This window comes from Stegostoma tigrinum, chromosome 42, assembly GCF_030684315.1.
Source record: "Stegostoma tigrinum isolate sSteTig4 chromosome 42, sSteTig4.hap1, whole genome shotgun sequence".
NCBI lineage: Eukaryota > Metazoa > Chordata > Chondrichthyes > Orectolobiformes > Stegostomatidae > Stegostoma > Stegostoma tigrinum.
Window position 1 is genome coordinate 6,243,220 of NC_081395.1, and position 20,118 is coordinate 6,263,337.

A 20,118-nucleotide genomic window follows, 5' to 3' on the forward strand; every position below is an offset into this window, starting at 1 on the left:
CCCCTCCTCCCCCTCTCCTCCCCCCCTCCCCCCCTCTCCTCCCCCCCCTCCCCCCCCCCTCTCCTCCCCCCCTCCCCCCCCTCCCCCCCCCTCTCTCCCCCCCCCCCCCCTCCCCCCCCCCCCCCTCCCTCCTCCCCCCCCCTCCCCCCCCCCCCTCTCCTCCCCCCCCCTCCCCCCCCCTCTCCTCCCCCCCCCTCTCCTCCCCCCCCTCCCCCCCCTCCCCCCCTCCTCCCCCCCCTCCCCCCCCCTCCCCCCCTCTCCTCCCCCCCCCTCTCCCCCCTCCTCCCCCCCCTCTCCCCCTCCTCCCCCCCCTCTCCCCCCTCCTCCCCCCCCTCCTCCCCCCCCCTCCCCCCCTCCTCCCGCCCCCGTCTCCCTCCCCCCCTCTCCCTCCCCCCTCTCCCTCCCCCCTCTCCCCCCCCTCCCTCCCCCCCCTCCCTCCCCCCACTCCCCCCCCCCCCTCCCCTCCCCCCACTCCCCCCTCTCCCTCTCTCCCCCCTCCCCCCCTCTCCCTCCCTCCCCCCACTCCCCCCTCTCCCTCCCTCCTCCCCTCCCCCCCACTCCCCCCACTCCCCCCTCTCCCTCCCCCCACTCCCCCCCCTCTCCCTCCCCCCCTCTCCCTCCCCCCTCTCCCCTCTCCTCCCCCCTCTCACACTGTGGCCAATCATGTCGAAGAACGAGTGTCTCACCGGGACCCCCCCCTCACAACACACCTCCCTTCCTCCCACGCTGCCCCTGCCCCCATTCCCTCCCCCAGAACCCCCTCCATTCCCTCCACTGCCCCATTCATTCCCCACCTCACACCACTCCTTCCCCTTCACCCCACCCCCCACCATCCATGCCTGCCCCACAACCACCCCCCTGCATTCTACTCCACCCCCCCCACCCCCTGCCATTCCCCCCCACCCTGCTCCATTTAACTCCCACCCACTTTGATTCAATGCCCCCCCCCCGATCCAGTCAATTCCCCACTCCCTGTACGTATTCAAATCCATGCCCCCCCCCAACACGCTCTCCCGTTCTCCCCCCCACCCCCCGGGCCTGTCCATTCAGTCCTCCTTAGCCCACCTCCCTCCCTTTCCCTACCCATCCCCCTCTCCCACAACATCTCCCATCCAATCCGCTGTCTCTCCGTGAGATTCAAAGATGTAGGAATATTCTCCACAGCCAGTCAGGATACAGAATGCCTGACGCTCCCACCTCCCCCTCACCAGCAACACCCCACCCCCCCACCCCCACCCCACCGACTGGGAAGGTCTCTCTCCCTCCTTCTCTCTGACTCTGACGGGCACAACCTCATTTCTCACTTGGCAGAGCCTTGCGAAAGAAGAAAGGGCAGGTAGAGCCCGAGCTGGGCTGGGCCAGGCCGGGCTGATCTAGTGTCCCCTCCCCAGTCCCCCCGATCCCCTCCTCTCCACCCTCTCCTGCCCCCACACCCACCCCCAAAGAGGGAGGGCAGCGCCGCTGGACCCCCCTCTCCCTGGTTGACTTGCTGCAGAGGACCGAGGGCTATCTGTAACCCGCAGCTCAGAGAGAGAGAGAGAGGAGGAGTGTCAGAGAGAGAGAGGAGGAGTGTGTGTGTGTGTGTGAGAGAGAGAGAGGAGGAGAGAGCAAGATTGAGAGAGAGAGGAAGACAAAAGAGAGAGACTGAGTGGACGAGAGATAGAGAGAGAGATAGAGGAAGAGAGTGAGGGATTGAGAGAGGAAGACAAAAGAGAGAGATATCGAGAGAGCAAGAGGACGAGAGAGCGTGTGTGGAATAGATAGAGAGGTTGAGAGTGTGACAGAGAAAGACAGATTGACAGTGGGAGAGAGAGAGAAAGAGCCTCTTGGTACGCTGCACCATCTCCTTCTAGAATCGACATCCTTCCTGTCCCTCTTCCCCCTGGATTATCCAGGAACTGCAGCCTCCATAGACTCCGACAACACCCCTGTGCCCCCCTCCGCCCTAGCCTTCGATTCTCTCGGTGCCACTCCTTGTGCCCAGCTCATCGTTGAAGAGGTGGGTGCGACTGGGCAACATCATTTATGGTGCAATCAATACTGTCTTTTATTGGCATGGGGGGGGGGGGGTGTTCATGCCCTTTCCCTGTGTCTCTTTCCAATCCCCTCCCCAACACAACCTCTCCCACAGCCCCTGCCAGGGCACCCCCCCCACCCCCCACCCCCCACCTTCTACCCCTGAGTGAGTGACCAAGGGGAGAGAATCTGCAGCCAGGGCACAGCGAGCAAATTTGGAGGGGGGGGGGGTGGGAAGAGTCGCACAGGCAGAGAGGGGGGGGGAGCTCCTCACCGAGGGAAGGGGGCTGGCAGAGATTTCTGTGGGGGGCCGGGGAGCAAGAAGCCGTTTGGGGAAATTGTGATGGAAGGGTTGTATGCCTAAAGGACGTGAGGTTTGTTCCTGAGTGGGGGTCGGGGGGGGGGGGGAAATGGAGGGAATCGGAGAGGGGAGGTAGTGAGGGTTGGTGTGTGCGCGGACCATAGCCCGTGGTACATAGATGGTACTGCTGTGGGGGTGGGTGTGGGGCAATGCGCTAGTGAGAGTGTGTCTGTCTGTATGAGGCTGTGTGTGTGTGTGTATTTGTCTGTCCCATCTGTATGAGACTGTGTCTGTATGAGGCTGTGTGTCTGTATGTGTGTGTCTGTGTGAGACTGTGAGTGTACTCCTGAGTCAGGCTGTGTTTGTGTATGACTGTATGAGTGTGTAGGAGGCTGTATGTGAATGCGTGAAACTGTGTGTATCTGTCTGACTAACTGTGTGAAGCTGTGTATATTTGTCAATGTGTGTCATGTGTGAGACTCTCGATGTGAGTGCATGTGTTTGTCCATGAAACGGTGTCGGTGTGTGTCAAAGAGCAAGTCTATATGAGAGCCTCTGTGTGTCTGTATAAATGTGACTCCATGTGCAAGTGTGTGTCAGTGTGAGTGTAACTCTGTGTGTGCCTGTGTATGTGCGTATGTGTATGTATGCATGTGTGTGTGACGAGTGTGTAGGTATCTGTCTGACTTACTGTGTGAGGCTGTGTATATTTGTCAATGTGTGTCATGTGTGAGACTCTCGATGTGAGTGCATGTGTTTGTCCATGAAACGGTGTCGGTGTGTGTCAAAGAGCAAGTCTATATGAGAGCCTCTGTGTGTCTGTATAAATGTGACTCCATGTGCAAGTGTGTGTCAGTGTGAGTGTAACTCTGTGTGTGCCTGTGTATGTGCGTATGTGTATGTATGCATGTGTGTGTGAGAGTGTGTAGGTATCTGTCTGACTTACTGTGTGAGGCTGTGTATATTTGTCAATGTGTGTGTGTCGGTGTGAGTATGAACATGTGTTCCCAAATGACTGTGTGTATACTTACGTGTGTCTGTGTCAGTGTGAGAGACTGTGTGTGAGTGTGACTGTGTGAGCATCTGTGTGACCCTGTGAGTGTGATTGCGTGTGTGTTAATGTGGGTGTGACTGTGAGAAAGTGTCAGTGTAAGTGTGACTGTGTATCTGCATGTGTACCAGGTGACTGTGCGTATCTGTGAGTGTGTGAGTGTAACTGTGTCAGCAAAAGTGTGACTGTGTGTGTGTCAGCGTGACTATGGGGGTGTGTATGTCAGTGTGAATGTGTCAGTGTGAGAGTGACTGTGTGCACGAGTGTGACTGTGTGCGTCAGCGTGAATGTGTGCATGTGAATGTGACCATGTGTGTCAGTGTGACTGTGTATGTCAGTGTGTGTGTGCATGAGTGTGACTGTGTATGTCAGTGTGACAGTGTGTGAGTGTGACTGTGTATACCCTGTATCTGACAGGACATAATGTGAGAGGAACAGTTTTGTGAACCCAAGCGAGGATGTGGGTGATGGAGTGTCTCCAAGGATGTTGTAGGGGGAAACAGTGGTAGAGGATGAGCCAACTGGAGGAAAGGGAGGGAGTTTTTGGTGGGGGGAGCACATAGTGAGGAGGGCGGTGTCAGGTTAAAGGGCACAGGGTGTAATGAAGATTGGGCCACATGGCCAGGGCAACCCATGAACGTTGACCTGTCGCCAAGGAAACCCCTCTCACTGATTTCCATTGGCCACCCATTATATTCATTCTGATACGACATATTTCTCCAACAGTGGATTTCGTTGGTTGTTTATTATTTATTTATTTTGTCTGACCTTTGTTTGGCCATTTGGTCAATTTATTATTGACCCAGGGGTGGGGGGTGGGGGGGCACAGATGCAGGAGGTTCCTTATTGGCCAGTCAAGAATCAGCCAATCAGAGGTCTGGGGCTATCTGCATTAGGATTGGCTGGAAAGGAAGGGTCGAGCCAAGAAAGGATGGGTTACACGGCCAATGGGAGGAGGGTGGGTTAGGAGAGGTTTGAGGGCTGAAGGGTCTGACTTGGGTTGACCTCCAGCCTCGGTCCTGAGGAGTTCGGACCTCCTTGAACACCCTCCCCCATCTGGCCTTTGGCAGAATTACTCCAACCAGCTCAGGTCAAGAGGCTCTGAAATCTACAGGAGGTGTGGGAAATCTGGATCGCCCCTCTCCCGTCACCCCCTACCGCGAACCTCGCCCGGTTCTCCAGCACTCTCCACCCATTCCCTTCTCTAACACCCCCCTTTCCTGTTCCCTTCTCCCCCGCCAAGTCCATCCTTTCCCCATTCCTGCCCACTTACCCCCCCCCCCCCCCCCGCCGGCTCTGTCTTTTCCCCAGGGTGGGGGAATTTCAAGACTCGGGCATATTTTTAAGGCGAGAGGAGAGAGATTTTAAAAAGACATGGGGGCGGGCAATTTTTTTTAAACAGAGAGGGCAGTTCGTGCGTGGAATGAGCTTCCTGAGGAAGTGGTGGGTGTGGGTACAGTTACAGCGTTTAACAGACGTTTGGATAAGAAAATGGATAGGGAAGGGTTTGGAGGGATATGGGAGCAGGCAGGTGGGGCTAGTTTAGATTGGGATTATGGTCGGCGTGGACTGGATGGGCCGAAGGGCCTGTACGTCTCTATGACTCTAAGTGAGGGGGTGGGGTTGATCAGGGAAATGTGGGGAAATCCCGATCACATGACGTTATTGGATTGCACGAGATGGCTACTAGCACCGAAATAATTCCCTTACAATAATTGCAAAGACGAGGTGGGTGTTTGTCGGGGAAAGGCTGTCGAGAATTGGCAAGTTGGTCGCATTGTGCCGGGTCAGGGGAGGGCCGAATGGCCTCCGGCTGTCCCGGTTTGATTTCAGGTCTCCATCCAGCGTTAGGGGCCCCGGGATTTCTTTCGGGGGGTGACGTTGGAGGGGAAGGGGTGGGGGTGAAGTACAGAAGGGTGGGGAGCTGCATGCTTCATGGAAAGTATGATAATCGCGACGGGGAAAACTGTCGGCCGTCATGCCTACTGTAGGCGAATAGCCAATACTGAGCCAGAAAGGATTGGTACACTAGTATTTACTTTCAAATTAGTTGGCGGATGTGGAGTTCATGTCTTGGTCCCTAATTGCCCTTGGAGGTAACGGTGGTGAACTGCCCTCTCGAATCACAGTGCATGTGATGTAGGGATACCCACAGTGCCGTTAGGGAGGGAATTCCAGGATTTTGACCCAGCGACACTGAAGGAACGCCGATATATTTCCAAGTCAGGATGGTGTATGGCTCAGAGGGGAATGTGCAGGGAGTGGTGTGTGTTCCCATGTATCTGCTGCCCTTCACCTTCTAGTTAATTCTGGTCTCCCTGCTGTAGAAAAGACATGAAACTTGAGAGGGCTCAGAAAAGATTTACAAGGATGTCGGAGGGTTTGAGCTACAGGGATGGGCTGAATGGTCAGGGGCTATTTTTCCCTGGAGCGTCAGAGGCTGAGGGGGGCACCTTATAGAGGTTTATAAAACCATGAGGGGCATGGATAGGGTGAATAGCCAAGGTCTTTTCCCCCAGGGTGGGGGGAGTCTAAAACTAGAGGGGCATAGGCGAGAGGGGAAAGATTTAAAAGGGACCTGAGGGGCAACATTTTCATATAGAGGGTGACCAGGGATATGGATGGGTGTATGAGTAAGAAGGCAAATGGGGCTGGATTAATTTAGGATATCTGGGTTGGCACGGACGAGGTGGGCCGAAGGGTCTGTTTCCGTGCCGGACAGCTCAGGTGGAAGCGGCCGTGGGTTTGGAAGGTGCTGTTGGAGGATCTGTGGTGAATTTCTATAGTGCACCTTTCTACGAGGTGAATAGGTGGAGGTTTTGAGGAGTGTAACTCAGTGACGGCCTCTCTGTCTGCCCGTGGCCCAGGAGGATGCCCAAAGCAGAAACACCAGTGAACAGCACCATGAGCATTGTACAGGCTCGGAAACTGGTGCAGCAGCTGAAAATCGAGGCCAGCATGTATAGGATCAAGGTGCGTACAGCTTTGCAAAATTCCCACGTGAGCGCTGCACCCAGGGAGCGAATGGGCCGAGGTTCGGGTCCTATGGGTGCAGGGCAGGCCATTTGGCCCTCGTTGTCTGTGCTGGTCCTTTGAGGGTGCACCTGCCGTCGGTGCTTCCAGCTCTTGCATTCCGCATCCAATTCCTTCCACCCCGTTGTTGTCAGGATTGGACTGTTCCTGACCGTGATAGCTCTCCGAGGGGAAATATTTCCGTCCTGGCCCCCTCCAACCTCTCAGATTCTCCATTGGGATTCTCTACCCCCTCTCCCAGGACTGGGCCCGACCTTCTCCAACTGGGGCACCTCCCCTCTCAGACCAAGTCCTTCAGAGAATATTTAACCCTTTGTATTCCTTTGCGCGTTGAGGCATTCCTGCCCTGTCCCTAATTGTCCCGTGAAGAGGCGGGCGATGAGCTGAACCGGGAGCATTCCCTCTGCTTCCACTTTTCCCTGCGGTTCCAGGAATGACCAACCCCTCAGAGGGCAGTCATAAAGCGCAGAATCAGACCCTTCGGCCCAACTAATCCATGCTGACCCGATATTGTAAACTAATCTAATCTCATTTGCCAGCACAGGGCCCCTATCCCTCTAACCCCTTCCTATCCATGTCCCCATCCAGATGCCTTTTAAATGCTGTAACTGTACCAGCCCCCACCACTTCCTCTGGCAGCTCATTCCATACACGCACCACCCTCTGTGTGAAAAAGTTACCCCTTAGGTCCCTTTTAAATCCTCCCCCTCTCACCTTAAACCTATGCCCCTCTAGTTTTGGACTCCCCTACCCTGGGGAAAAGACCTTGTCGATTCACCCTATCCATGCCCCTCATGGTTTTATAAACCTCTATAAGGTTCCCCCCTCAGCCTCCAATGCTCCAGGGAAAATAGCCCCAGCCTCTCCCTGTAGCTCAAACCCTGGCAGCATCCTTGTAAATCTTTTCTGAAACCTTTCAAGATTCACAACATCTTTTGTATAGCAGGGAGACAGGAATTGAATGCAGTATTCCAAAAGTGGCCTCACTAATGGTAGGGACAGCACGGTGGCTCAGCGGTTAGCGCTGCTGCCTCACGGCGCCAGGGACCCAGGTTCGATCCCACCCTTGTGCGACTCTGTGTGGGGCTTGCACATTCTCCCCGTGTCTGCAGGGGTTTCCTCCGGGTGCTCCGGTTTCCTCCCACAGTCCAAAGATGTGCAGGTTAGGGTGGATTGGCCGTGCTAAATTGTCCCATAGTGCCCAGGGATGTGCGGGTTAGGGTGGGTTGGCCGTGCTAAATTGTCCCATAGTGCCCAGGGATGTGCGGGTTAGGGTGGATTGGCCGTGCTAAATTGTCCCATAGTGTCCAGGGATGTGCGGGTTAGGGTGGGTTGGCCGTGCTAAATTGTCCCATAGTGCCCAGGGATGTGCAGGTTAGGGTGGATTGGCCGTGCTAAATTGTCCCATAGTGCCCAGGGATGTGCGGGTTAGGGTGGATTGGCCGTGCTAAATTGTCCCATAGTGCCCAGGGATGTGCGGGTTCGGGTGGATTGGCCGTGCTAAATTGTCCCATAGTGCCCAGGGATGTGCAGGTTAGAGTGGATTGGCCGTGCTAAATTGTCCCATAGTGCCCAGGGATGTGCGGGTTAGGGTGGATTGGCCGTGCTAAATTGTCCCATAGTGCCCAGGGATGTGTGGGTTAGGGTGGGTTGGCTGTGCTAAATTGTCCCATAGTGCCCAGGGATGTGCGGGTTAGGGTGGATTGGCCGTGCTAAATTGTCCCATAGTGCCCAGGGATGTGTGGGTTAGGGTGGATTGGCCGTGCTAAATTGCCCCATAGTGTCCAGGGATGTGCGGGTTAGGGTGGATAGGCCGTGCTAAATTGTCCCATAGTGCCCAGGGATGTGCGGATTAGGGTGGATTGGCCATGCTAAATTGTCCAATAGTGCCCAGGGATGTGTGGGTTAGGGTGGATTGGCCGTGCTAAATTGTCCCATAGTGTCCAGGGATGTGCGGGTTAGGGTGGATTGGCCGTGCTAAATTGTCCCGTAGTGCCCAGGGATGTGCAGGTTAGGGTGGATTGGCCGTGCTAAATTGTCCCATAGTGTCCAGGGATGTGTGGGTTAGGGTGGGTTGGCCGTGCTAAATTGTCCCATAGTGTCCAGGGATGTGTGGGTTAGGGTGGGTTGGCCGTGCTAAATTGTCCCGTAGTGCCCAGGGATGTGCGGGTTAGGGTGGATTGGCCGTGCTAAATTGTCCCATAGTGTCCAGGGATGTGCGGGTTAGGGTGGGTTGGCCGTGCTAAATTGTCCCGTAGTGCCCAGGGATGTGCGGGTTAGGGTGGATAGGCCGTGCTAAATTGTCCCATAGTGCCCAGGGATGTGCAGGTTAGGGTGGATTGGCCATGCTAAATTGTCCAATAGTGCCCAGGGATGTGTGGGTTAGGGTGGATTGGCCGTGCTAAATTGTCCCATAGTGCCCAGGGATGTGCGGGTTAGGGTGGGTTGGCCGTGCTAAATTGTCCCATAGTGTCCAGGGATGTGTGGGTTAGGGTGGGTTGGCCGTGCTAAATTGTCCCGTAGTGCCCAGGGATGTGCGGGTTAGGGTGGATTGGCCGTGCTAAATTGTCCCATAGTGTCCAGGGATGTGCGGGTTAGGGTGGATTGGCCGTGCTAAATTGTCCCATAGTGTCCAGGGATGTGCGGGTTAGGGTGGATTGGCCGTGCTAAATTGTCCCATAGTGCCCAGGGATGTGCGGGTTAGGGTGGATTGGCCGTGCTAAATTGTCCCATAGTGCCCAGGGATGTGCGGGTTAGGGTGGATTGGCCGTGCTAAATTGTCCCATAGTGCCCAGGGATGTGCGGATTAGGGTGGATTGGCCGTGCTAAATTGTCCCATAGTGCCCAGGGATGTGCGGATTAGGGTGGATTGGCCGTGCTAAATTGTCCCATAGTGCCCAGGGATGTGCAGGTTAGGGTGGATTGGCCGTGCTAAATTGTCCCATAGTGCCCAGGGATGTGCGGATTAGGGTGGATTGGCCGTGCTAAATTGTCCCATAGTGCCCAGGGATGTGCAGGTTAGGGTGGATTGGCCGTGCTAAATTGTCCCATAGTGTCCAGGGATGTGTGGGTTAGGGTGGATTGGCCGTGCTAAATTGTCCCATAGTGCCCAGGGATGTGTCGGTTAGGGTGGATTGGCCGTGCTAAATTGTCCCATAGTGCCCAGGGATGTGCAGGTTAGGGTGGATTGGCCGTGCTAAATTGTCTCATAGTGCCCAGGGATGTGCGGGTTAGGGTGGATTGGCCGTGCTAAATTGTCCCATAGTGCCCAGGGATGTGTCGGTTAGGGTGGATTGGCCGTGCTAAATTGTCCCATAGTGCCCAGGGATGTGCAGGTTAGGGTGGATTGGCCGTGCTAAATTGTCTCATAGTGCCCAGGGATGTGCAGGTTAGGGTGGATTGGCCGTGCTAAATTGTCCCATAGTGCCCAGGGATGTGCGGGTTAGGGTGGGTTGGCCGTGCTAAATTGTCCCATAGTGCCCAGGGATGTGCAGGTTACGGTGGATTGGCCGTGCTAAATTGTCCCGTAGTGCCCAGGGATGTGCAGGTTAGGGTGGGTTGGCTGTGCTAAATTGTCCCATAGTGCCCAGGGATGTGCAGGTTAGGGTGGATTGGCCGTGCTAAATTGTCCCGTAGTGCCCAGGGATGTGCAGGTTACGGTGGATTGGCCGTGCTAAATTATCCCATAGTGCCCAGGGATGTGGGGGTTAGGGTGGATTGGCCGTGCTAAATTGTCCCATAGTGCCCAGGGATGTGCAGGTTAGGGTGGATTGGCTGTGCTAAATTGTCCCGTAGTGCCCAGGGATGTGCAGGTTAGGGTGGATTGGCCGTGCTAAATTGTCCCATAGTGTTCAGGGATGTGCGGGTTAGGCTGGGATTGGCCGTGCTAAATTGTCCCATAGTGTCCAGGGATGTGTGGGTTAGGGTGGGTTGGCCGTGCTAAATTGTCCCGTAGTGCCCAGGGATGTGCGGGTTAGGGTGGATTGGCCGTGCTAAATTGTCTCATAGTGCCCAGGGATGTGCGGGTTAGGGTGGATTGGCCATGCTAAATTGTCCCATAGTGCCCAGGGATGTGCGGGTTAGGGTGGGTTGGCCGTGCTAAATTGTCCCGTAGTGCCCAGGGATGTGCAGGTTAGGGTGGATTGGCCGTGCTAAATTGTCCCATAGTGTTCAGGGATGTGCGGGTTAGGGTGGGATTGGCCGTGCTAAATTGTCCCATAGTGTCCAGGGATGTGTGGGTTAGGGTGGGTTGGCCGTGCTAAATTGTCCCGTAGTGCCCAGGGATGTGCGGGTTAGGGTGGATTGGCCGTGCTAAATTGTCCCATAGTGTCCAGGGATGTGCGGGTTAGGGTGGATTGGCCGTGCTAAATTGTCCCATAGTGCCCAGGGATGTGCGGGTTAGGGTGGATTGGCCGTGCTAAATTGTCCCATAGTGTCCAGGGATGTGCGGGTTAGGGTGGATTGGCCGTGCTAAATTGTCCCGTAGTGCCCAGGGATGTGCGGGTTCGGGTGGATTGGCCGTGCTAAATTGTCCCGTAGTGCCCAGGGATGTGCGGGTTAGGGTGGATTGGCCGTGCTAAATTGTCCCATAGTGCCCAGGGATGTGCGGGTTAGGGTGGATTGGCCGTGCTAAATTGTCCCATAGTGCCCAGGGATGTGCGGATTAGGGTGGATTGGCCGTGCTAAATTGTCCCATAGTGCCCAGGGATGTGCGGGTTAGGGTGGATTGGCCGTGCTAAATTGTCCCATAGTGCCCAGGGATGTGCAGGTTAGGGTGGGTTGGCCGTGCTAAATTGTCCCATAGTGCCCAGGGATGTGCGGGTTAGGGTGGATTGGCCGTGCTAAATTGTCCCATAGTGCCCAGGGATGTGCAGGTTAGGGTGGGTTGGCCGTGCTAAATTGTCCCATAGTGCCCAGGGATGTGTGGGTTAGGGTGGATTGGCCGTGCTAAATTGTCCCATAGTGCCCTGGGATGTGCAGGTTAGGGTGGGTTGGCCGTGCTAAATTGTCCCATAGTGTCCAGGGATGTGCAGGTTAGGGTGGATTGGCCGTGCTAAATTGTCCCATAGTGCCCAGGGATGTGCAGGTTAGGGTGGATTGGCCGTGCTAAATTGTCCCATAGTGCCCAGGGATGTGTGGGTTAGGGTGGATTGGCCGTGCTAAATTGTCCCATAGTGCCCAGGGATGTGCAGGTTAGGGTGGGTTGGCCGTGCTAAATTGTCCCATAGTGCCCAGGGATGTGCAGGTTAGGGTGGGTTGGCCGTGCTAAATTGTCCCATAGTGTCCAGGGATGTGCGGGTTAGGGTGGGATTGGCCGTGCTAAATTGTCCCATAGTGTCCAGGGATGTGCGGGTTAGGGTGGGTTGGCCGTGCTAAATTGTCCCGTAGTGCCCAGGGATGTGCGGGTTAGGGTGGATTGGCCGTGCTAAATTGTCCCATAGTGTCCAGGGATGTGCGGGTTAGGGTGGATTGGCCGTGCTAAATTGTCCCATAGTGCCCAGGGATGTGCGGGTTAGGGTGGGTTGGCCGTGCTAAATTGTCCCATAGTGCCCAGGGATGTGCAGGTTAGGGTGGGTTGGCCGTGCTAAATTGTCCCATAGTGCCCAGGGATGTGCAGGTTAGGGTGGATTGGCCGTGCTAAATTGTCCCATAGTGCCCAGGGATGTGCGGGTTAGGGTGGATTGGCCGTGCTAAATTGTCCCATAGTGCCCAGGGATGTGTGGGTTAGGGTGGGTTGGCTGTGCTAAATTGTCCCATAGTGCCCAGGGATGTGCGGGTTAGGGTGGATTGGCCGTGCTAAATTGTCCCATAGTGCCCAGGGATGTGCGGGTTAGGGTGGATAGGCCGTGCTAAATTGTCCCATAGTGCCCAGGGATGTGCAGGTTAGGGTGGATTGGCCATGCTAAATTGTCCAATAGTGCCCAGGGATGTGTGGGTTAGGGTGGATTGGCCGTGCTAAATTGTCCCATAGTGCCCAGGGATGTGCAGGTTAGGGTGGATTGGCCATGCTAAATTATCCCATAGTGCCCAGGGATGTGCGGGTTAGGGTGGATTGGCCGTGCTAAATTGTCCCATAGTGCCCAGGGATGTGCGGGTTAGGGTGGATTGGCCGTGCTAAATTGTCCCATAGTGCCCAGGGATGTGCAGGTTAGGGTGGATTGGCCGTGCTAAATTGTCCCATAGTGTTCAGGGATGTGCGGGTTAGGGTGGGATTGGCCGTGCTAAATTGTCCCATAGTGTCCAGGGATGTGTGGGTTAGGGTGGGTTGGCCGTGCTAAATTGTCCCGTAGTGCCCAGGGATGTGCGGGTTAGGGTGGATTGGCCGTGCTAAATTGTCCCATAGTGTCCAGGGATGTGCGGGTTAGGGTGGATTGGCCGTGCTAAATTGTCCCATAGTGTCCAGGGATGTGCGGGTTAGGGTGGATTGGCCGTGCTAAATTGTCCCATAGTGCCCAGGGATGTGCGGGTTAGGGTGGGATTGGCCGTGCTAAATTGTCCCATAGTGCCCAGGGATGTGCGGATTAGGGTGGATTGGCCGTGCTAAATTGTCCCATAGTGCCCAGGGATGTGCAGGTTAGGGTGGATTGGCCGTGCTAAATTGTCCCATAGTGCCCAGGGATGTGCGGGTTAGGGTGGATTGGCCGTGCTAAATTGTCTCATAGTGCCCAGGGATGTGCGGGTTAGGGTGGATTGGCCGTGCTAAATTGTCCCATAGTGCCCAGGGATGTGTGGGTTAGGGTGGATTGGCCGTGCTAAATTGTCCCATAGTGTCCAGGGATGTGCAGGTTAGGGTGGATTGGCCGTGCTAAATTGTCCCATAGTGCCCAGGGATGTGCGGGTTAGGGTGGATTGGCCGTGCTAAATTGTCCCATAGTGCCCAGGGATGTGTGGGTTAGGGTGGATTGGCCGTGCTAAATTGTCCCATAGTGCCCAGGGATGTGCGGGTTAGGGTGGGTTGGCCGTGCTAAATTGTCCCATAGTGTTCAGGGATGTGCGGGTTAGGGTGGATTGGCCGTGCTAAATTGTCCCATAGTGTTCAGGGATGTGTGGGTTAGGGTGGGTTGGCCGTGCTAAATTGTCCCGTAGTGTTCAGGGATGTGCGGGTTAGGGTGGGATTGGCCGTGCTAAATTGTCCCATAGTGTCCAGGGATGTGTGGGTTAGGGTGGGTTGGCCGTGCTAAATTGTCCCGTAGTGCCCAGGGATGTGCGGGTTAGGGTGGATTGGCCGTGCTAAATTGTCCCATAGTGTCCAGGGATGTGTGGGTTAGGGTGGGTTGGCCGTGCTAAATTGTCCCGTAGTGCCCAGGGATGTGCGGGTTCGGGTGGATTGGCCGTGCTAAATTGTCCCATAGTGTCCAGGGATGTGCAGGTTAGGGTGGATTGGCCGTGCTAAATTGCCCCATAGTGCCCAGGGATGTGCGGGTTAGGGTGGATTGGCCGTGCTAAATTGTCCCATAGTGCCCAGGGATGTGCGGATTAGGGTGGATTGGCCGTGCTAAATTGTCCCATAGTGCCCAGGGATGTGCAGGTTAGGGTGGGTTGGCCGTGCTAAACTGTCCCGTAGTGTCCAGGGATGTGCAGGTTAGGGTGGATTGGCCGTGCTAAATTGTCCCATAGTGCCCAGGGATGTGTGGGTTAGGGTGGATTGGCCGTGCTAAATTCTCCCATAGGGCCCAGGGATGTGTGGGTTAGGGTGGATTGGCCGTGCTAAATTGTCCCATAGTGCCCAGGGATGTGCGGATTAGGGTGGATTGGCCGTGCTAAATTGTCCCATAGTGCCCAGGGATGTGCAGGTTAGGGTGGGTTGGCCGTGCTAAATTGTCCCATAGTGCCCAGGGATGTGCGGGTTAGGGTGGATTGGCCGTGCTAAATTGTCCCGTAGTGCCCAGGGATGTGTGGGTTAGGGTGGATTGGCCATGCTAAATTGTCCCATAATGCCCAGGGATGTGCGGGTTAGGGTGGATTGGCCGTGCTAAATTGTCCCATAGTGCCCAGGGATGTGCGGGTTAGGGTGGATTGGCCGTGCTAAATTGTCCCATAGTGCCCAGGGATGTGCGGGTTAGGGTGGGTTGGCCATGCTAAATTGTCCCGTAGTGTCCAGGGATGTGCAGGTTAGGGTGGGATTGGCTGTGCTAAATTGTCCCATAGTGTCCAGGGATGTGCGGTTTAGGGTGGGTTGGCCGTGCTAAATTGTCCCATAGTGTCCAGGGATGTGCGGTTTAGGGTGGATTGGCCGTGCTAAATTGTCCCATAGTGCCCAGGGATGTGTAGATTCGGTGGGTTATTGGGAGATTGGTCTGGGTGAGGATTAGTGTGGATTTGTTGGGTTGAAGGGCCTGTTTCCACACTGTAGGGATTCTATGAAGTGTCCTGTACAGCTGTAATATGAACTCCATCTGTACTCAATGCACTGACCGGTTGAACGTGAGCATAGCAAATGCCTTCTTCAGCGTCCTGTCTACCTGCGACTCCACTTTCAGGGAACTATGCAGCTGTAGCTCCCTTTGTTCAGCAACATTCTCCAGGATCCTACCATTAACTGTAATAATTCCTGCCTTGGTTTGCGTTTGCAAAGTGCAACACCTCATATTTATCTAAATTAAGCTCCATCTGCCACTCTTTTGTTCCAGCTGATCAAGATCCCACTGTACTCCGAGGTAACTTTCTTTTCTGTCAACTACAGCTCCAACTTGGTGTTGTCTGAAAGCTTACAAACCATTCTTCCTGTGTTCACATCCAAAGATTGATATAAATGACAGAAGACAGTGAGCCCAGCACCGAAATAACAAGGTGTGGAGTTGGATGAACACTGCGGGCCTAGCAGCATCAGAGGAGCAGGGAGGCTGACGGTTTGGGCCTAGACCACCAAAGCTTGTGACACACCACTGGTCACAGGCCTCTTGTCTGAAAAGCAACCCTCCACCACCATCCTCTGCCTCCTACCTTCTAGCTAATTTTATATCCAGTTTATAATTTTATAAACCAGGCCACCATGCAGAACCTTGTCGAAAATCTCACTGAAGTCCCTACAGACTACATCAACCAATGTTCTTTTTCCTTCTAAAAGCAGAATCGAGGAAACTTACTTCTCACAAACTTCTTTGAGATTGTTTTGAGGAAGTTACCAAAAAGGTTGATGATGGCAGAGCGGGAGACGTTGTTTATTTGAATTTTACTAAAGCTTTTAACAAGGTCTATGTGGGAGGTGAATCAGTAATGTTAGCTCACATGGGATTCCGGGAGAGTGTGCCAATTGGATACTAAATTGGCTCAAAGGCAGGAGACAGAGTGTGATGGTGGAGGGTTGCTTTTCAGACTGGAGGCCTGTGACCAGCGGTGTGCCACAGGGATCGGTGCTGGGACCTCTCTTATTTATCATTTATATAAATAACGTGGATGAGAATACAGAAGGCATAGTTAGTAAGTTTATGGATGCCACCAAAATTAGTGGCATTGTGGACAGTGTGGAAGGTTTTCTAAGATTGCGAAGGGACCTTGGTCAAATGGATCAATGGGCTGAAAAATGGGATTTGGAGTTCATTCTGAATAAATGTGAGGTGTTCCACTTTGGTACAACAAACAAGGTTAGGGCCTATATAATTAATGGTAGGGCCTTGGATAGTGCTGTGGAACAGAGGGACCTAGGGTTGCAGGTCTATAAATCTTTAAAAGTTTGGTTAAAAAGGCACTAGCGCGCTTGCCTTCAATGTTTGGACCTTTGAGTATAGGAGCTGGGGCGTTATGTTGAGGTTGTACAGGTCACTGTGTCCAGTTTGGGTAGCGCCGTTATAGGAAGGATGGCATTAAGCTGGAGCGTGTCCAGAGAGATTTACCAGGAAGTTGCCGGGAATGGAAGGTTTGAGTTATAAAGAGACACCGGATAGACTGGGAATTGTTTCCACTGGAGGCTGAGCGATGACATTATAGAATAATGAGCGGTATAGATGGTAATCATATTTTCCCTGAGATGGGGGACTTCCAGAACATGGGAGAACATTTTTAGGGTGAGAGGGGAAATATTTAATAAAGACATAAGGTGACAATTTTTTTTACACAGAGGGTGGCTCATGTGCGGAATGAACTTCTTGATGAAGTGGTCGATGTGGGTACAATTACGTTTAAACGGCTTTTGGATGGATACATGAATAGGAAAGGTTTGGAGGGGTCTGGACCAGGAGCAGGCAGCTGGGACTGGTGCACTTTCTGATTATAGACCAGTTGGACTGAAGGGCCTGTTTCCCTTGTGTATGACTCTATGGTTCTGTAAGTTAGTAAGACATGATTTCCCACACACACACAAAGCCACGCTGACTATCCTTAACCAGTCTCTGCCTTTCCAAATATGTGTAAATCCTGTCCCTTGGGATTCCCTCCACCAACAACGTCAGGATCATCAGCCTGACTCTCCCTTACCGTCTTTCTTACATAGAAACCTCCAGCCTTCACCTGGGGCTGTCGATGACACAGATATCTCAGCAAGGGGCCCAGCAATCACTTGCCTAGCTTCCCACAGAGTTCTAGGGAACACCTGATCAGGACATATCCACTCATGCGGTTTAAGATGTCCAGCTCCTCTGTATTATGGACACTTTTCAAGATCTCGCTATTTATTTCCCCATGTTCTATATCTTCCATATCCTTCTCCACTGCTGGAAAACCCTTGTTTAGTATCCCACCCCCCAGTTCCACACATATGCAGCCTTGCTGAGCTTTAAGGGCCCAGTTCTCTCCCTCGCTACCCTTCGTGTCCTTAATGTATTTGTCAAATCCTTTGGATTCTCCTTAATCCTATTCGCCAAAGGTATCTCACAGTCCCCTTTGTGCCCTCCTGGTTTCCCTTTTTAAGTGTGCCACCTAAGGCTGAGGGGTCTGGAGTCACGTGTAGGCCCAGACAAGGTGAGGATGGGCAGAGTATCCTCCTTGAAGGGGCATTAATCACCCAGATTGGGTTTTAACAAAGGAGTCTCATGGTCAAGGTTATTGAGGCTAGATTTCGATCCTGGACTTATTAGAGAGCTGCAGTGTTCATCCTGCGGGCCTCCGACATTCCCAGGATGCCACACACCCCCCTCAGGAGAATGCCCACCCCCTTGACACGTCCAGTATAGAGAGAATACCCCACCCCAAAACTTTTCGCTTTGTTTTGGCACACATGAAAATAAAACCAACAAATCAAGAAATCCCTCCTCCTCCCTTCTAACTGGCTGCTCCCTTTATCCTGGGTCACTGCGACCCCTGAGGTGGTTGGGGTGGGGGGAGAGTGATGGGGTGCAGATGCTGGGTGTGGGTGAAGATGACGAGGAGATATCGATAAAACTTTTTTTTAACATTTCTCCAACCTCATCTCCAAAACCCTCTCCCCGTCTTTCCCAAAAATCCCCCACAACTCTCCCCAACCCTCTCCCCGTCTTTCCCTAAAATCCCGCAAAACTCTCCTCCGACCCTCTCTCTCTTCCCCGCTCTGAACCACTTGCTGTCCCTCCCTGACCCTCTCTCTCTTCCCCTCATCTGACACGCTCTCTCTCTGCCCCTCTGACCCTCTCTCCCATCCCCCCCCCCGACCCCCGTTCTCTTCCCCCCGCCGACCCTCTCTCTCTCCCTCTCTGACCCTCTCTCCCCCCCCAACGCTCTCTCTCCCCCCCCTCCAACCCTCTTTCTCTCCCCACCAACCCTCTCTCCTCCTCTTCCCCCCCCAACCCTCTCCCCTCCTCTTCCCCCCCCAACCCTCTCCCCTAACTCTCACCCCCAATTCACTTCCCCAAATCTCCCCCCACAACCCTCTCTCCCACTACCACCCCCTCTCTCCCACGCACCCCCCCCCCCCAATTCTCCAACCAGGTTTCAAAAACCGCGGCTGACCTAATGGCGTACTGTGATGCCCACTCCTGCGAGGACCCCCTGATCACCCCGGTGCCAACCTCCGAGAACCCCTTCCGAGAGAAAAAATTCTTCTGCACCCTTCTCTAAGGGGTGCGCCCCCACCCCACAATGGCTCGGCCAGGACCGGACTCAGGAGCGACGCCTTCGGATGTAAAAACAGTAAACATTTCGGAACAATAAAATGGCTGTTCCCGAAACCAGATTGGTCCTGTCCTCTCTGTCCAAATTTGTCTGGGTGCCCCCTTTAAGGGCATTAAGATGGGTACCAGACCTTCAGGAGGATTGAGGGTGTTCTGTGAGGCAAACAGACATCAACAACAACACAGGCATTTAGGTGTCACCATCAGGACAGGGTAACTCACCCCTCCAGGTCTGATTGGCTTTCAACGTGGAGTCTTAGAATGGTCTACCTCAGCCAACTCCCAAAGCGTCTTTTAGTTGGAGAGAGAGTGGGAGGGAGGAGCGCAGGGAGGGAATTCCTGAGATCCGGACCCCAGGCGGTTCATGGCATGGTCCTCGGTGGAAGCGCGATAGGAATCAGGGGATTGGAAGAGATTGCAGAGAAAGGGCAGGTTGTAGGGGCTGGAGGAGGTGACAGAGATAGGGAGGGGTATAGGGGTTGGAGGGTGTGACTGAGATAGGGAGGGGGTGTAGGGGGATGGAAGGGGTTACAGAGGTAGAGAGGGGGTGTAGGGGCCGGAGGGGGTTACAGAGATCGGGAGGGGGTGTAGGGGCTGGAGGGGGTGACAGAGACAGTGAGGGGGTGTAGGGGCTGGAGGGGGTGACAGAGATAGGAAGGTGGTGTGGGGCGCTGGAGAGGGTGACGGAGATAGGGAGGGGGTGTTTCTGTTGGAGACAAGGTTCAGTCCTGAGTGACATTTAAGAAGATTTACATTTGTAGATATTTGTTCACAAAAGATACAGAGATTTGTTTGTATTGTCTGTCCCCCTGTAAATACCGACACACTCCCCACCCCCGGGGACCCCCCTGTAAATACCGACACAATCCCCACCCCCGGGGACCCACTGTAAATACCGACACACTCCCTACCCCCAGGGGACCCCCCTGTAAATACCGACACACTCCCCACCCCCGGGACCCCCCTGTAAATACCGACACACTCCCCACCCCCGGGACCCCCCTGTAAATACCGACACACTCCCCACCCCCGGGGACCCCCCTGTAAATACCGACACACTCCCCACCCCCGGGGACCCCCTGTAAATACCGACACACTCCCCACCCCCGGGGACCCCCCTGTAAATACCGACACACTCCCCACCCCCGGGGACCCCCCTGTAAATACCGACACACTCCCCACCCCCGGGACCCCCCTGTAAATACCGACACAATCCCCACCCCCGGGGACCCCCCTGTAAATACCGACACAATCCCCACCCCCGGGGACCCCCCTGAAAATACCGACACACTCCCCACCCCCCGGGGACCCCCTGTAAATACCGACACACTCCCCACCCCCGGGGACCCCCCTGTAAATACCGACACACTCCCCACCCCCGGGACCCCCCTGTAAATACCGACACACTCCCTACCCCCGGGGGACCCCCCTGTAAATACCGACACACTCCCCACCCCCGGGACCCCCCTGTAAATACCGACACAATCCCCACCCCCGGGGACCCCCCTGTAAATACCGACACAATCCCCACCCCCGGGGACCCCCCTGAAAATACCGACACACTCCCCACCCCCCGGGGACCCCCTGTAAATACCGACACACTCCCCACCCCCGGGGACCCCCCTGTAAATACCGACACACTCCCCACCCCCGGGACCCCCCTGTAAATACCGACACACTCCCTACCCCCGGGGGAC

At 54.8% G+C, this 20,118-nt stretch overlaps 1 protein-coding gene across 4 annotated transcripts; it reads left to right on the top strand.

Moving 5' to 3' along the window:
• Positions 1 to 1,230: 1,230 nt before the first annotated feature.
• Positions 1,231 to 18,478, top strand: gng3 (guanine nucleotide binding protein (G protein), gamma 3). 4 transcript variants are annotated; one of them, XM_059641615.1, is made up of 3 exons: positions 1,231 to 1,999; positions 6,236 to 6,341; positions 18,240 to 18,478. In XM_059641615.1, exons 2-3 carry the CDS (start codon positions 6,240 to 6,242, stop codon positions 18,366 to 18,368), a joined length of 231 nt encoding a protein of 76 aa, XP_059497598.1. In that variant the 5' UTR covers positions 1,231 to 1,999; positions 6,236 to 6,239; the 3' UTR covers positions 18,369 to 18,478. The 4 variants fall into 4 exon arrangements, 3 of the variants coding, with proteins under 3 accessions (XP_059497598.1, XP_059497599.1, XP_059497600.1); XM_059641616.1 differs by having other exon boundaries at positions 1,247 to 1,336; XM_059641617.1 differs by lacking the exon at positions 1,231 to 1,999 and adding an exon at positions 4,999 to 5,096.
• Positions 18,479 to 20,118: the final 1,640 nt, after the last annotated feature.